This window comes from Prunus mume, linkage group LG6, assembly GCF_029339155.1.
Source record: "Prunus mume cultivar Tortuosa linkage group LG6, ASM2933915v1, whole genome shotgun sequence".
Classification (NCBI taxonomy): Eukaryota; Viridiplantae; Streptophyta; class Magnoliopsida; order Rosales; family Rosaceae; genus Prunus; species Prunus mume.
In genome coordinates, this window is record NC_142703.1 from 8,304,915 (window position 1) to 8,321,691 (window position 16,777).

The following is a 16,777-nucleotide window of genomic DNA, read 5'->3' on the forward strand; positions in this document are numbered from 1 at the left end:
TACAAGAATGTGGCAATACATGGAGAGCTAAAAAAATATGGCACGGCAAGAATTAATCCTCCTAACCCCTAAACCCCCAAGAAATGAAGGCGGCATAGCTAGCTAGTGGGTGGCTTTGCATGAAAGAATGTTTGGTACTTTCTCCCCCATCAAACATGATTCTTCAAGAATATTCACAAGAAACTCGAGCTCCTTTAACTTTTCCTGCAAGTCGCCATCACCACTTCTCAAGTATTCAATCGGTTTGGCCAAGAACTTGTTAACAATCTCTCTACTCAAATCTTCCACCAATATGCTCTCCTCATGTGATAGTTCCGATCCTTTGGTTTTGTTCATAAACTTTTTCTTCTCCAACCCTATCACCCTTTCCCCGAAGGACTCTAGCCTCTGGATTATAGAAGAAGCCGCTTCTTTCTCCAATGTTCTTGTACAATATTCTTTCTTGTTGCTGTCTAGCCCGGGATTGGAGACGATCAAAACGTTGTCGTTTTGAAATGGGTTATTATTGATCAGTACTTGGAAGAGGCTTTTGGGTTGGTATGTTGAAGTTACACTAACCTTACAAAGATTATTTCTCCTCCTTGTACTGATTGAACTGGCCTTGCAAACAAGGCTGTGATGAAGATCTTCACGTGGTCCGGCGGCGCATGGCAGAGGCAAGATGATCATATTGAGAAAATTAGGTTTTGGTTCTTGCAGGTTACACTGAAAATTTGTTGACAACTTCTTCAAGGTGATGTTTTTTGTTGCTCTAGTTTGGTGAAGTAGGGTTATGCGATATGTGAGTTTTGACTTCTGAGTTTGAGCGTGGTCCAACAAGGGGTTCGAAAACTATATATATAGAGTTTGGCTTCAAGGGTTTTGACTTACCGCGTACGCGTTTTCACCGGCACATATGCCTACAGGGACTTGGAATCCAAGTTTTTTGACGGCAAATAAAATGATTTTTTTTGCATTTTACAATGTAAAATATAAAAAAAGGGCAAGATGGCCCAGCCCCTTTGGTTCCTCTCAGTAAAGAAATCAGACCCAAGATTGAGGCCCGAAAACCAAAACATGATCCAATGGTCAACAATGATGGTCCATGCACTTCAAAACTTACAAGTTAATGATATACTGATATTTGTTTGGATATAATTCATGGATAACCCGGTCCTGTTTATCCAGAACCAAACAGAAGTGGGCCGGGTTTAACCACAAAGCGGAACAAAGTAATTTGAGTTGTACTTGAGGAAGTGTGGAAGCATGGCTGGTGGGTCACGTGTTATTCGCACAGCACAATACTAGTCCTTTGCGGTATGGCCAATATCGAAGACCCTAGTAACATCATCACACATCCAGCCCACGTTAGCATACTGCAACTAGGCCAAACAAAAAAACCTACACGGGACTTATACTGCACACCCCTAGCGCACATTAGTCTCCCTTTCACCTAACCAACTCATCTCTCTGTTTGCGCTTCTTCCACATAAAACTCTTCTATCATACTCATCCAACTCTTTCGTCTCTCTCCCCTTCTCTTTCTCTCTCTATCTCTTTCTCTCTCTTTGAAATTAGGGTTTCGTGCACAGACTCAGTCACTCACTCTCTCGCTTTGAATGCGATCTCTGTGCTTCAATGCCTGCGAATCTCTCCCAGAGATTTTCCGTAGAGTGCCAGATTGTTCAATTCCTTGGGCGGTTGCGGCACATCCCTGAGTTCGTGTATTTATTCCAGTTCAAATAGCGTTCCCTAATTCAATTGGAGCGCCTCCGGTGGTGGTTCTTTGATGGCGCCCAGCCGAAGGAAAGGAGCTAGCAAAGCCGCTCAGGCCGCCGCTGCTCGCCGCCAATGGAAGGTCGGCGATCTTGTACTTGCTAAGGTCAAAGGCTTCCCTGCTTGGCCTGCTACGGTAAGTCTTCTGTAAAAAAAAATATCTTATCTATTTATTTATGCCATGCCAGTCAAGACGACTGCGCAGTTGAGGAATATGCTTTATTTAGGGTTTTGGTGCTTTTGTGCAAGCTTAGTGAATTTGATACAGTGTGGGCTTTTGCTTGGAAGGATAGTTTTCTGGATCTGAGTTTCAATTTATTTATTCTTTAATTGCCTTGACTTAACTTTTTTGGTTTTGTAATTTTATTGTTGGGTTTTTGTAATTTTTTAATTTTCTAGTCTTGGTAGTTGGAAGTGTTATGTGATAGAGGTGATTCATGAGTTCTTCAATTTTATTTATCTAACTTTTGTCATTTTTATTATGATATTTATTTATCGATGTATTTGGAAATGGGGGTTTGATGACTAGCGTTAAGTTTCTACATTTAAATTTGAAAATTTTAATTTTCTTTGATCTTTATATTCATCGATTCTCATGGACAGTCACTATGGAAGTGCACTACTGCAGTGATTACTAGACTTACTTTCAGTGATTATTAGGACTGCTTAACTTGGCTTATCGAGTTGGTTTGTGCTTGCAGGTAAGCGAGCCTGAGAAGTGGGGTTACTCTGCTGATTGGAAGAAAGTACTTGTCTACTTCTTTGGAACCCAACAGATGTAAGTACTCAATGCATTCTTGATTAACTTCTAGTCTAACACGGTGGTTTCTGTAGTGGTGTAAGTCAAATAATTGATTAGTTATGACTTTCCTTTCAGATCAGACTTATTGACGGAAGTTAACTTTGTACTTTATGATAATATGATGTCATGTTGTTTGAGTAAGGTATGATTACTATGTTGATTGTACTGAGTTATGAAGAATAAAGCTTGATTATGTTGTTCTTCTCTTCCAAAATTTGGTAGTTGGCTTCTTAACTTGTGTTGCTAGATATGTTCATATGTTTTTGGTCAATCGAAAATCGCTACTATGTTATTGTGTCTGTCTTCATTCTCCTCTTTTTTTTTTCTTTTTTCTTTTTCCATCTAATTGTACATGAGTCAAATTTTAGTTGTATATATTTTTTTTTCACCCTGTGAGTGTTAGGTGCCTCTGAAAAAAATTACGGATGGTACTAGCAAAGTTGAGTGGTGACTAATAATAGAAAAACTTGTATGTTACTGATGATTTATTGTTATTATTTAGGGCCTTTATTCTATTCCATTAAGTGAGGATAAAACAAGGTAATTTGGGTAGGGGCATTATACACTTTTACAATGTCAATAAGTAAATTGATGAAGATGAACAACTCTCAACTCTTCCCTCTTCTAAATTTACCAACAACGTTGAGAAAAAAAGGAGAGAATTGTGATGTAATCAAATGGTGGTAAACTTGCATACATTGAATTGAAGTGAGAAAGTTATGCTTCACCCTTCAAGAGTAGCAAACTTTACTCAGTATTTCAACACCAGGGAAAACAAATCTTTTGGAGGTCTTCCGGAATAAGCACTAGTATAGACTATTTGAATGTTTTCTTTCAGGATATTGTGAGGTTTGAACATCTTTGATCAGTTTAGAGTAACCTACTTCGTATGAGAAATAATTATAGTTTGACATAGATTTGAGACCGTGGGTGTAATTGTAGATTTGTGTGTGATGCTTTATTGGATGGACTCCAATCTCTCTTGCATCACAAGTGATTTGATGTAAAAAAAAGGCAGCGGATCTACTTTCCTGGTTTTATTCCCTCCACTGACAAGATCTCATTCTGTTATTACATTCTCGTTCTTTGCATGACACTTTTCTATCTCTACTAGTTATTTCTGGTCATATAATTAGTATTAGAGAGATGAAGGGGAAGAAGCTCCTGAAGGATTTGTTTTACTTTTAGGGAAATTTAGAGTTGGTTGGATAGCAGATACAATGACCACACTTAAGTCGACGTTTACCCCTTTGAATTATGCACTGGAAAAACCTGATTTGACAAATAATTATTACATTATGAAGGTAATAGGGCAAGATGATGATCCTACATCAGATGACTTCCGTAGTAAATGGTGGTTAGTTTCTTCCTCTTGTTAGAATACTAAGCGGGGAGTGCCATTGATTAGAAAAAGTGGGACTGATTTGGGCTTTTTGTTGTTGCTTTTTTAGCCTTGCTTGGAGGTGAAGCCTGTTTGAATATTTTCTTGACAAATATTTTATGTTACCAGATTGTGAACCCGAACGAATGTTTTTTTTATTTATAGTAAGAACTGACTTGATCAATTATTCATACTCATGGCCTAGCAACAACACACCAGATTTCTGAAGAGTGAACGTATTCCTATATTTATCTTGTTTGGGTGGAGCTATAGGAGACGTTAGGGATGTGAATGCCCTTCTTTTTTGTTTCTAAAGTCTGGTCTTTTGAGTCATTTACTTCATCCAGGTTTCATGCTTTTATAAGGAGAATAATTGTAATAACACATTTTAAAATTATCTATTTTCTCCTATCTTAATTTTGGCTTCACATGCAAGACTGGCATAAATTTGCTTTCATAGGGCTTTGGTGTAGGAAATCAAGATTTTGTTGATGAAGGACGAGTTTTTTTAGGAGGAGATATATGCCTGTTGCATAGAAGTATATTTGATACGCTAGGACTCAAATGTGAATTGAAGGATATTTTCTTTTTATCCTTCTGTTTACTTGGATTGTGAATATGAATGTGTGCACAAGTGTCCTTGCATCCATGTGTGTGCATACATTTTTACAGCGTAGAGGGCTTTGATTTGTGAGTGAAGGGTTGTACGCTTAACTTCTATCCTTTAAAGTTATTGAAGTTGCAGGACTTCAAGCACTCCCTCATCAATTAGCTGGTTACATACAATCAGGGATGATGAAATGTAGGTAGTCCACAGAATATTGGTGGGAATATTAGTAAAGATTATACAAATGACAGAAATTTTCTGAATAATGTTGGAATTGTGAGTTAGGCTTTAGTAAATATATACCAATGAGGGTGCATTGTGAACGTATATATAAGCTGGAAACTTCAATACTATTGCGTACAAATCTTTATTTCATTTTTTACATCACATGCCCATTATGTTTGTGGTGACAGTGACCTAACTTACCCAAGTGACGCATTACCCTTAACTGCACCAGAAGTCTGAATTTGATATTTGCTAGCTAGTTTGCCTTATTCCATTGAGTGTATTTCCTTTTTAATGCAGAGCGTTCTGCAACCCTGCGGATGTTGAGGCATTTACTGAGGAGAAGAAACAGTCTCTTCTGGGCAAGCGTCATGGAAAGGGTTCAGATTTTGTTCGTGCAGTCCAGGAGATCATTGATAGCTATGACAAGCTGAAGAAAGAGGACCAAGTTGATGATTTCAACTCCACTGCAAATGGAGGGAACTCAGTGGACTCTTCGTCCAACTTTGGTTCAAAGGATCAGTCCGAAGCTCCTGAAGCTATTCTTGATTCACGCTCGAAATCTTCACATTCAACGATTGATAGAAATGAGCCAAGTTTATCTGTTGAGGATGCTTCAGCGACTGCACAAATTGATGCAATGGTTGATAAGGAGGCCCTAATTGAGGAACCTGCTGCCACAGAAATGGTTACTGAAACACCTCTGCCAGTGACCTGCTCTTCAAGAAAAAGATTAAGACATTCGCGACCACAGAAAGAGGAAGCACCAGCTCGTAGATCAAGAAGCTCATCTAGGATGGAATCGCGTAGATTACGGAACTTCACAATGCCATGTGATGATGATGCCAAGGATGCTAGGGACGTATCTGGTAATCTAGTTCGAGATAGGTGTTTAAGAAGGAATAAACGAATACGGAAATCACCTGATAACTCTGAGTGTGATGATGTGAATTCAGCTGCTTTTGTTTCAAATGGTTTTATTGAAGACAATGGTTCTGAAGTAGTCACAGTTGATTCTGACACATTTAGTCTTGATGAAGGTGGTGCTATTGATTCTGGTTGTAAAGGTGAACATTCAGAGACTGTTGTCGAATGCATGGATGGTGATGCTCAGTTGAACAAAGGACTTGATCTAGGAGGTAAGGTTGTTATTAAGAAGAAAAGGAAGCCGAACAGAAAGCGAGTTTCTAATGATGTATCTGAGCCTATTAGTATGTTGGACAAGGAGACAGTTTTGGAGGTTGGTTTGCAAAGCAGTAGTCAGACTCTGCAGACTGACTGTGGAAAGATGAATGGGACTTGTTCCAAGGAAAATGGAACTTCTTCTAAGGAAGATGGAGATGAGCACTTGCCATTGGTGAAACGAGCCAGGGTGCGAATGGGCAAACCATCTTCTGCTAATGAGGAAGCTGATAGCTTTGCGCACAATGAAGAAAGTTTGAAGGAAGTTATGGTCAATTCATCAGAGCCGATCAGCACATCCTCTAATTGTGATGAAAATTTCCCTGCTGCTAGGGACTCATATGTGGTAAATGGAGCTCTGGATAATATAACACCTTCAAGAGGTTGCACTCGAATTTTGGGAAATAAGCCTCAGCTTTGGAACACCAAGAAAGACCAATCATTTGGTTCCTCCGCTGATGGTGAAGCTGTTTTACCTCCATCTAAGCGTCTTCATCGCGCTCTAGAAGCCATGTCAGCTAATGCTGCTGAAGATGATGATAGATGCCATTATGAATCTTCAATCTTGAAGATGTCTACTATTGGTTGCCATATTTCATCCACGAGCAGATGCCTCCCTATCACTGTGGAAAGTGATACAGGGAATGGTTTGGGACTTCAGAGTGACGACTCTTTGGGCAATAAAGCTTCAGGTGTTGATGCTTCTAGATTCTCTACCAGTTCAAACCCTGTAACCTTGGAGGAAAGTACTAAATCAGTCGTGGAAGTGGATGTTGATCAAAGAACTGAGAGTCCTAACATTCAAATTCATGAATGTTCAATTCATGAATTTCCAGATTCTGGGGACCTTGCTGATGATAAAAATCTTAGTGGTGGTTCTTCTGGTTGTCACACTATTGGAACTGCAGTCCAGACTGAAAGTCCAGTGCATTTATTGCCTAATATGGATATAAGAGAGGCTGGTACTGGAGCTAATCAAGCTTCAATGGGTGAGTTGCCTCTGAAGGGCGGAGGTGATGCTAAAAATGAATTGAGCAATTGTGATGCAGAAAATCCTGATATTGAATGTGATATGTCAGAGCCTGCTCTGAAGAGCACAGATCCTGTATCAGGCACCATCCATGGGATGGTTGAAGTTTCACCTCGAAATGATGCAAGTCCGCGTCACTATGGTGGAGAAGGTGCCAGTGTGAATATCGAGTCTTTGGAGCCCTGTTCTGAAGATAACAGAGAGGTCAATGACATGTAAGCTTCTGTACCATAGTGTAGTTATGCAGTAGAATTTGATAGTTCATTGTTTTCTTGTTCATATTTCACAAGATTGTCCCCCTCTCCATCCTTTTCCATTTAGTAAGTTAATGCCTATACTTCCTTAATTTGTTTACTTTTTTTCCTGCCATTATTTTAGAGGAGTTTTTGGTACCGAAACCTGCTTTACGTTGTTATCTTTTATAGAGGAACTTTTAGGTTAGTAATGTTCTAAATCTCTGTTGCATTGTATTTCTTTGTTTTAGGTTTGATGTTGTGAAAGAGGTTGAAAATAGACAAACAGAGAAGGATCCAAGTTCAGTTTCTTATCCAAATGAGTATTTAGGTGAGAAAACTGTATCTGGTATCCGGTCAAGTCCATCCGTAACAGATGGAGGAGATTCTCTTGCACAAGCATCGCCTCCCAATACCTCAGGTTGTCGCATGTCTACTTCAGATAGTAGTAATATTCTTCAGAACAATGGCAGTTGTAGTCCTGATGTTGATTTACAAGACAAGAGAACTTCATCTACTCCAGTTGATGAGGATGGAAAGTCTGAATCAGTGGTTAGTCAAAGACCAAAATCTGTGGGCAGGTATGAAGAAGCACTTGCTGCTCTCACATCATTTGAGACAACGCTTGGAACATTGACAAGGACCAAGGAGAGCATTGGCCGAGCAACTCGTGTAGCCATTGACTGTGGAAAGATTGGTGTAGCTGCGAAGGTAGGTGAAATCTAATTTCTAATTTAGTTGGAGGAGATATGGCTGGTACCTGATTCCCCCTTGGTTATTTTCTTTAAATTTCAAAATTGTGTCGAACTTATGTAAAATCTTTAGATATATGAATTCATGACTGAATGGATATAACGCAAATATTTCTGTTTGTAGTTGTAGATGATACACCACAGACTTCTTTCGTTATTTCCCTTAGAACTTTAAATAATGTTGAAATTGTTATGGAGAACAAGAATGCACCTAGATCTTTTTCTCCTTTTGTAATATTTCTTCTTTAAAACTCAGGCGTTGGAAATTCTTGCCCGTCATTTGGAAACTGAGTCAAGGTTACACAGACGGGTGGACTTATTCTTCCTGGTGGATTCAATCACTCAGTACTCTCGAGGTTTGAAGGGTAATGCATCTTTTCAGTGTATCAGAGCTAATCATCTGACACATATAGAGATAAGTAAAGTATGAATCATCTATATGTTGGATTTCGTGATCTTGATATTGATTTTGAATAATAGGTGATGGTGGTGGTATGTACCTTTCTGCAATCCAAGCAGTCCTGCCACGGTTGTTGTCAGCTGCTGCTCCTCCTGGAAGTGCTGCACATGAAAATCGCAGGCAGTGTCTAAAGGCAAGCAAAGCTCTTTTTTCTTTGTTGGGTCATTTTAATTTCCCTTTAATAGCACATCGTAATAGTAGCCTTTTACAATTCATTATTGCTTAGTGTTGGGCAAACATCTGACAGTATTGTTGTCTGGCTTGTTCTAAGTGCCTTACGTGCTCCTCTTCTTTTGTATAAGGTTTTGAGACTTTGGTTGGAAAGAAGGATTTTTCCAGAGTCCATAATTCATCGCCATATGCGAGAACTGAATTCCCTTACTGGGCCTTCTTCTGCTGGTGCCTATGGTAGGCGCTCCTCGAGAACAGAAAGGTCTTTGGATGATCCTCTTAGAGAAATGGAGGGTATGCTTGTTGACGAATATGGAAGGTTTGAATTGGTTGCATCTTACTCCTTGATTGTCTTGCATTCTCGTATTATATCGTTTATTGAGTTCTTCCTGTATTGCTGCAGCAATTCAAGTTTTCAACTTCCGGGATTTTGTATGCCTCGCATGCTCAAGGATGAACATGATGGAAGTGATTCTGATGGGGAAAGTTTTGAAGCTGTCACTCCTGAGCATAATCCTCGTGGGCATGAAGAATATGAAACCACACCTGCTACTGAAAGGCATAGGCATATCTTGGAAGATGTCGATGGAGAGCTTGAAATGGAGGATGTCGCTCCTTCTTGTGATGTTGACACAAGTTCATCTTGTGGTGTTGCCATAGCTAATACTGTGCAGGCTTCACATAATCAGTTTGAACAGAACTGCCCATTGCCCCTTGCCCCTCCATTACCTCAAGATGTGCCACCATCATCTCCTCCACTACCATCTTCTCCTCCACCTCCGCCACCACCACCACCTCTGCCTCCACCTGTTGTCATCCACCCTCCATGTTCTAACTTGGATGTGCATTTGCAGAACGTGCATGAAAATAGAGTTCAACCTCCACCTCAGCAGTTGAATGCACCAAGAATCAACCAAACAATTTCTGATGCCGTGCACTATCGTGCCCCTGAATGTAGAGATCTTCAAAGACAGATGCCTGATTCTACTTCTTGCTCTTATAGTAGTTTTCCTACATATTCAGGGAGAAATGTTCCACAAACGGATGGTGCTACCTTTCATAATAAAGGTTACCCTTTACGACCACCTCATGCCCCACCATCAAATCAGTTCTCTTATGTTCAAGGAGATCAGCAGGTAAAGCCTCGACGGGAGGCGCCGCCTCCTTATCACAACAGATTTGACTTTGGGCCGAATGGGGACAGAGAAAACTATTACAATAACCATGAAAGAATGAAACCCCCTTATGAGCCCCGTGAGAGCTGGGGGTTTCCTTCACATTCTTTTTCTGGTAATTTTTTAAAATATCAAGGCTTTGGAACACTTCCCTGTTTCCTCTGGTATTTTATGGTGTCTTAAAATTATTTGCTTTTCTTTCTGCACTAGGTCGATATCCTGACAAAGGCAAGACGTCTTATGGAACTGCCCCCTTTCGTGGCCCCCCATGTGAACCAACAAGGTTACCCAGCCAAGGGTGGAGATATCCTCCCCGATCAATGAACCACAGAGACTCTATGCCCTTTAGACCACCCTTTGAAGGTCCGATACCCGTCAACGGCAGAGGTGTGTGCATTTCCTGCAGTGTTTGGTCTCTTTATGCAGGGGATGATTTTGTTCCCTAATTTTTTCCTGGTAATCTGTTGTAGATTATGGTGGTTCAGGTCCAAGCTTCTGGCGGCCACGATGAGCAAACATAGCAAATAGTCAGGGACTGGTGTGTTACAGCGACAATATCCCTAAATTCACTATTTTGTTAATATTTGTAACGCGTGCTAATTCTGTAGCAGTTGATAATTGGTAGGTATGATCCATTTTTGATCTTGCTTTCTGCTGCTTATTCAAGAGGGCCGGTCATTTCGCCAAAGCCATTGTTCTTCATGTTGTGAGGCGCAGGCCTTTTAGAGGAGAGAGAGAGAGGCCAAGGCACAAAGACAGGCCATTGGAGTATGCTTCGGATTTGTACATATGTAATTGTATCCTTCCTCCTCCTGCAAAAGCAGAAGAGCAGGGAGACGGTGATTGTAGAGATGATTGAGAGCTGGTGACTAACTCTAGGTTGGCAATGGCGTGTATAATTTATTTCTCTCTTTTTTTGTTTTGCCAATTTTTATGTCAAAATTTTAGAATGATTTATTTCTTGGAAGCCCTTACATAGGAATTTTATGACATGCATGGGGCATTTGATGGAACATATACTCATAGCTTTGGTGCAATCTTTATCTGTATATTTCTCTTCTTAGCTGTCTTGTCCATTCGTGGAAATTTTTATGCTGCCAACTCTATCAAACCATCAAATTGGGCTGCTTTCCATGCCCTACTATTAGAAGAATCGTTTGTTATTAAAATGCCTTGTTCTTGTAAACCAAAAATCTCTTAAATCTGCGCAATGGACCCTAAGAATCTGATGGTTTGGAGCAATACTCTCTCATGAAAGGTCCTGATTTAGCATCGTCGTAGAGTGTGTGAGTTTAGTATGTTATCGCCTAAGAAATATCCTTAAAAGAAATCTCTTAATTCTTGTAAGATTTCGTTTCTTGTTAAAATTAAAGGTAATCTATTTTCAATATAGAAACTAATTTATTTGTGATTCTAAAACATATTGAGTTGGGTTTCTAGTTCCCCTCTAATTTTTTTAATATCATAACAGAACGTGGTGCGGGCCATTGACAGCGGGAGCGGTTATGTATTTACCGTGATTGCGCAATATTAATGAGGGTAGTTGGCTATTTCTCAGTCGACCGACTTTTTATGTTACATGAGATGTTTTTGAGTCAGATTCTTGTTTTTGGGCTTAATTAGGGTTTGTTTGACATCCAAATATCTTCTTGACTGAGTGACTGATGGCTGAAATTCATGAGAAATAGTTGACCCGAAGAAAAGAAAAACTGGTTAGAATTACAAAGACAGCACATATTGGTTGGAGCAAACAGACCACTGACCCCGCTCATACTCATGACCCAACAAAATGAAAAGGCCAAAAAAGAAGAAGTGATTGAGAGTAAATTATGAAATGAAGTGAAGCCCTTGTCCCTAAATTAAAAAAGTTTTGAGCCCCTTGCCTATCTGCCGTGTGAACTGCAGCAAATTGGTCACAAACAAGGCAACTGTAAAAAGTCTTTCCTTCTTCATCCTTCCCTTCACAGTTTCTTCTTGCTCTGTATAAATTATTACCAAACAAACAGTTTTGCTTGTGTAAAGAGACAGAGAAATGGGTGCTTCACATTCACAGTTGGTCTCTGAAAAATCCATCCACGAATTCACAGTGAAGGTAATTCCAAGTTCATTGCTTTTCTTTTTCAAGTCAATGGTTTCGTTCAGAAATCTTGAATTTTTTTGTTTTTGGGTGGCAGGATAGCAGAGGTAAGGACGTGGACCTCAGCCTTTACAAAGGGAAAGTCCTCCTCGTTGTTAACGTTGCTTCCAAATGGTTCTCTCTTTTTCCCCTTTTATTTTTATTTTTTAGTTCTTGGGTTTAATCATTTGATTAATCCTTGTGTTCTTCTTCTTCTTCTTCTTCTTCTTCTTCTTATGTGTTTACAGTGGATTTACTGATACGAATTACACTCAGTTGACCGAGCTTTACAACAAATACAAGGACAAAGGTTTCTTCTTTTCCCTCTAAACCTTTTTCACTACAGCTCTTAACGTACGAACATATCATCTATATTTACAATCAAGTTTCGTGAAGAAGTTCTAATTTTGAGCGAAGGATTATTAAATCCCATGAAAAACTCTTCTGGGTTCTTTTTCTATAATCCAAAGTTTATAGTTTTGTTTATATTGCTAATTTCCAAGTTCTTATCAGTTTAGTTGATGCCATTTGCCCATTAAGACTGAGAGTAAATATTTCTGTTAGTTTTGTATTTGATCTGCTCTAGACATGAGTATTTTCAGGTCTTGAGATCCTGGCATTTCCGTGCAATCAGTTTCTGAAGCAAGAGCCTGGGACAAGCAAGGACGCGGAAGAATTTGCATGTACAAGATACAAGGCTGAATATCCGATATTCAAGAAGGTAATTGAATATCTTTTGCCACATTTATCAGATCATCAATCCGGTTATCTTAGTCCTACATGGTGCTTGTGATATCCTGAGCTTTGAAGAAAATGACTATGTATGTGATATTAGTAGTGGCTCATGGGTTTTGCCAATAATTTTTCTTTGACCTCAGCTTGGTTTTTGTTTGAATTCACCCATGTAGAGTTGAGGAAATGGAAAACGGTTACCAGACAGCTAAATATTGCTCACTGCTATTGCCTATATATCCCCACCTAAATACTAGAGTTAAGGAATGTAGATATTATCTGGAAAAAAGGAATGAAGAGATTAGGTAATAGAAGTTAATCACTATAAGTTTGATGTTTTCCAGTCAGCGGGTCAGTTCTAATGGCACAGACCATTGGAAGAGCACATGTTCTTTCAAAGAGCTTTTTGAGGAAGGCATTATTAAGATTTAGAATTCTCAGACTCATATTGGATGGCTTCCTGGTTTGTTTTGATTTGTGAAAAAGGGAAACGCTAAGACTAATGCCCTCATACTTCAGTATAAAATGTGGTCTATACCCTGGGCTAATAATATTATGAGGTTCCTTCTAGAGCATATTAAAAAGAAAGAATAAACCTTGCCACCTTTCAATATTACGACTTCTGTATTTATATATATAGTTTCTGTAGAACGTTGGAAACCTTTCATTTCTGTTTATTTGGTTCCTTTCTTGAGTGTTAAGTTGATGTGCTTGAAGCTGAGTGCGATGGGCATGTTATTTCATTGATGTGGGTTGTGCTTACGTGTATTCTCAGTAATGCACTTACTTGTTATCTTCATCTGGTTGGTCAATTGCAATGGATTGCAACAGGGGAAGAATATTACTGATTCTGTACCAGCTGTAGCCTTTTTATCCATTACCCCTTTATGAGAAATGGTTTACACAGGGGTGGAATATGAGAGGCCATTATGGTTGCCAAATATGTTTGAATGTGTGATAGAGAGAGGAGAGCGAGAGAAAACCACTTTCTAGGAGATGCTTCACTATCAACCAAGGCTAAAGAAAACCTTTGACAGGAAACAAATCCATGGTATCAAACAAGCTAATTGATTGGATTTGTAAGCAAAACCATGATTTCTTTCTGAGTGATGCATCTTATGTTAAGATCTTAGTTCTTTTGCGCAATCTGCAGATGAAACTTAACAGTTTAATAACATGGATTCTGTACTCTTCTATATCTAGGTACGTGTCAATGGGCCAGAAGCAGAACCTGTTTACAAATTCCTCAAAGCAAGTAAAACTGGATTTCTGGGGAATAGGATAAAGTGGAACTTCACCAAGTTCTTGGTTGACAAGGATGGCCATGTCATCGAACGGTACAGCCCAACCACGTCTCCTTTGAGCATTGAGGTTTGTTCTCAGTCTCTCTTAGACACATGCATACACACAGAAGCACAGCTCTGGTCATCTCTTAAACTAATATTCTTCCCTATCTTTGACACAGGCTGATATCAAGAAAGCTCTGGGGGAGGCGTGAGGTTATCAGGCAGTTCAGTTCAAACACTAGTGAATACGAACTCTTCTCTGTGAATTATCTTTCTTCCTGTCTATGTAACCCTTCTCTGTTAGTACGTATTATTCATTTCACGTTAAGTCTTTTCCTATAACAGAATCAGTACTTTGCAGATGAAATAGTGAATACGAACTCTTCTCTGTGAATTATCTTTCTTCCTGTCTATGTAACCCTTCTCAGTTAGTACTTATTATTCATTTTACGTTTGTCCTCAAAGTCTTTTCCTATAACAGAATCAGTACCTTGCAGATGAAAATGTGAGTTGTCCATCAACTTCCAAAATACAAGTGCGAATCATTTCTTTTTGGTCGGAAAATATAAAAAGTGCCACATGCTTTTCAATTTTTAACCCTTTGCTTTGATTTTTATTCAAGATTGTGGAAGCGCACACATTCTCATTGGTCTATGTACATTGGTTGGTTCCAAGCAACCCCCTTGCTTCCTTCCCCATGTGCATTTCCAAATTATCACGCAACACGTGTCATGTTGTGGGGACTCAAACACAAGACTTAGTGTGCAAGAATGATAACCACTTAGAGTTTCAAGTCCTTTGCAATGTGTGGGGTCTCGCACCCTTGTAATCTAATGTGTAATATTGTCATGTATGATGTATACTGATACTTATACCTGTGATTTTCCCCCCTCCATTGAGATAAGGTTACGAGTGTTTATGACAGTGGCTATGCTAGCTCTGGCTGCAGCACAGGGACAAAGACAAATGGGATTTCTGAGAACCACGTGTAGGGCTCCAAATCCACTAATTCAGAACGGAGATGGCCAAAGTTGGGACAAGTTGTCCATTGTAGAGGTTACAGTGTAGGGTTTTGTAAGGTGGTTGTTGTTGAAGGCGAAGGATCATCCTGAGTGTCGCCTTAGAGTCCATTAGTATAGTGGTAGTGGTAGGGCTTCCTCCAACTTCAAGTCATTGAAGATAAAGATACATTTCATGTATTCTTAAAAAGAAAAAAAGTCGACGGCATGTCGGTTTGACCAGTACGACATACTGCACGTGATATTCGAGCCCTGTGCTGTGAGGATGATGAAAATGTGGGTGGGCCCCTTTGTACTTGTTTTCTTTATGTTACACGTGGGCTCTCTGGTAGTAGTAGTTACCAAATGTGAATGCTATTGTTAACGGTCAGTCTCGGTCTAAAGTTCAACTCCAGGAAATACCCATACGCTTTTTCAAGTTCGATTTCTTTCAGAAAAAATAAATGATTGTGAACAAGATTAGCTCTTATACTAGTTACCAAATTAAGGGACACGTATACCACCATTTTGATAAGAGTTAATTGCTGAAATACGGACCCTAATCGAAATTAACCCCGTGCACTAAAAACTCAACCAATTTAGCACCTTAATTATTGAAATTGTCAATTTCACACCTACTGCTAGATTTTAGATGAAATTCGAAAATTTTAGCAGTGAGTTTAAATTGGCTGTTTTAATAAATTCAAGTAAATTGGTTGACTTTTTAGTTCTGAAGGTTAAGTTTGATTAGGGTCATAATTCGGAGGTAAAATGGTTGAAAATCATTTTGATAATATACGTTGTCTATTGTAGATAGCTCCTTTAGTCCCCTTTGATTGTTTGCTGCTTTAAATGTTTATCACTATTAGTCTATTAATTGACTTTTATGATATAATTAATTTTAGAAATCTATATTGAGAGCATTAACTGGAACATTAGTCAAACTTATTAATGATTCTTAATTGTTTAGGTGATTGATGTGAACATGCATTATGCATATCGCAAAGAAAACTGCTAGGCTTATCACATTTTTCATATCACATTGTGTACTACCTTTCTAATAGAAGTAGGTCTCATTGTATTGGTGGGCCCACCTCTACTCCACATCTATTAGAGATGTAGTATATAATGTGGTATAAAATTGTGATAAACCTGACATTACCCTATTGCAAATGCATGCAGATATCAGTGCAAGTGAGATAAGGGGATGGCCCCTCCATGGGGAAGAGTCGATGAGAGGTCCTTATCCAGAGAGGGTGTGCTTTGTCATGATGCCCAAAAACAGTGGGGCCCTTCCCTGTCCCTTTGGCTCAACCAGTGGCCAACATTTGTCAAGCACCACATATTTGTTCCTCGCATTTCTTCTTCTGCTGTTCTGTAGTCTCTCTATTTAAAGCCCCTGGTTAACACCCCTTCAAACCCACAACACAACAAGTTTAGTTTCAAGTTCCAACTTCTTTAGTTAATTGTCATAAAATCTCAGCCAAAGTTCGATTTGTGTGTTGGTTTTGTTCATATATATATAGGCATGGGCATGGCAGCCAAGGCAATCCCAACAACAAGGAGCAGTTTGAAGCTTCGGCCGTGGACATGGTGTTCAAAGCACATAAGAGAGCAGAGGGCACGGCTTTACATCGTATGGAGATGCAGCGTGATGCTTCTGTGCTGGCATGATTAACTATATATTTAAAAGGCTAATTAATTATGTTAATTAGCTCAGTTGAGTTGAGTTGAGTTGAAGCATGCACATGCACTACTGTGTTGTTGTTGTTGTTGATCAATCTCGACTCCAAGCTTGGGATTCAGTAGGAGGATTAGGGTGAGTAATTAACCATACCGTACGGGTGGATGTTGTGGTGTTTCTCTCTGCAT

The 16,777-nt window shown here is 39.3% G+C and overlaps 3 protein-coding genes across 4 annotated transcripts; all 3 read left to right on the top strand.

Moving 5' to 3' along the window:
* The first annotated feature begins 1,470 nt into the window (after positions 1-1,470).
* LOC103334088 (Tudor/PWWP/MBT domain-containing protein) lies at positions 1,471-10,836 on the top strand. 2 transcript variants are annotated; one of them, XM_008237019.2, is made up of 11 exons: positions 1,471-1,891; positions 2,457-2,533; positions 5,071-7,197; positions 7,467-7,926; positions 8,224-8,332; positions 8,448-8,560; positions 8,730-8,917; positions 9,002-9,888; positions 9,984-10,160; positions 10,244-10,311; positions 10,385-10,836. In XM_008237019.2, the coding sequence occupies exons 1-10, from the start codon at positions 1,769-1,771 to the stop codon at positions 10,282-10,284; spliced, it is 4,302 nt and encodes a 1,433-aa protein (XP_008235241.2). In that variant the 5' UTR covers positions 1,471-1,768; the 3' UTR covers positions 10,285-10,311; positions 10,385-10,836. The 2 variants fall into 2 exon arrangements, with proteins under 2 accessions (XP_008235241.2, XP_008235242.2); XM_008237020.3 differs by having other exon boundaries at positions 10,399-10,836.
* Positions 10,837-11,268: 432 nt separating this feature from the next.
* On the top strand, positions 11,269-14,371 carry GPX5 (glutathione peroxidase 5). The gene is made up of 6 exons (XM_016795312.2): positions 11,269-11,865; positions 11,948-12,024; positions 12,138-12,199; positions 12,492-12,610; positions 13,825-13,992; positions 14,087-14,371. The coding sequence occupies exons 1-6, from the start codon at positions 11,806-11,808 to the stop codon at positions 14,117-14,119; spliced, it is 519 nt and encodes a 172-aa protein (XP_016650798.2). The 5' UTR covers positions 11,269-11,805; the 3' UTR covers positions 14,120-14,371.
* Positions 14,372-16,293: 1,922 nt separating this feature from the next.
* RTFL14 (ROTUNDIFOLIA like 14) lies at positions 16,294-16,719 on the top strand. Its single transcript, XM_016795313.2, has one exon. It carries the CDS (start codon positions 16,434-16,436, stop codon positions 16,581-16,583), a length of 150 nt encoding a protein of 49 aa, XP_016650799.1. The 5' UTR covers positions 16,294-16,433; the 3' UTR covers positions 16,584-16,719.
* The last annotated feature ends 58 nt before the right edge of the window (positions 16,720-16,777 follow it).

Coding starts and splice junctions, on each gene's coding strand:
- LOC103334088 (XM_008237019.2), top strand. CDS start 1,769: ATGGCGCCCAGCCGAAGGAAAGGAGCTAGCAAAGCCGCTCAGGCCGCC. Junction 1,892..2,456: donor TCCCTGCTTGGCCTGCTACG/GTAAGTCTTCTG, acceptor TTGTGCTTGCAG/GTAAGCGAGCCTGAGAAGTG. Junction 10,161..10,243: donor GATACCCGTCAACGGCAGAG/GTGTGTGCATTT, acceptor AATCTGTTGTAG/ATTATGGTGGTTCAGGTCCA.
- GPX5 (XM_016795312.2), top strand. CDS start 11,806: ATGGGTGCTTCACATTCACAGTTGGTCTCTGAAAAATCCATCCACGAA. Junction 12,611..13,824: donor AATATCCGATATTCAAGAAG/GTAATTGAATAT, acceptor TTCTATATCTAG/GTACGTGTCAATGGGCCAGA. Junction 13,993..14,086: donor CGTCTCCTTTGAGCATTGAG/GTTTGTTCTCAG, acceptor TCTTTGACACAG/GCTGATATCAAGAAAGCTCT.
- RTFL14 (XM_016795313.2), top strand. CDS start 16,434: ATGGGCATGGCAGCCAAGGCAATCCCAACAACAAGGAGCAGTTTGAAG.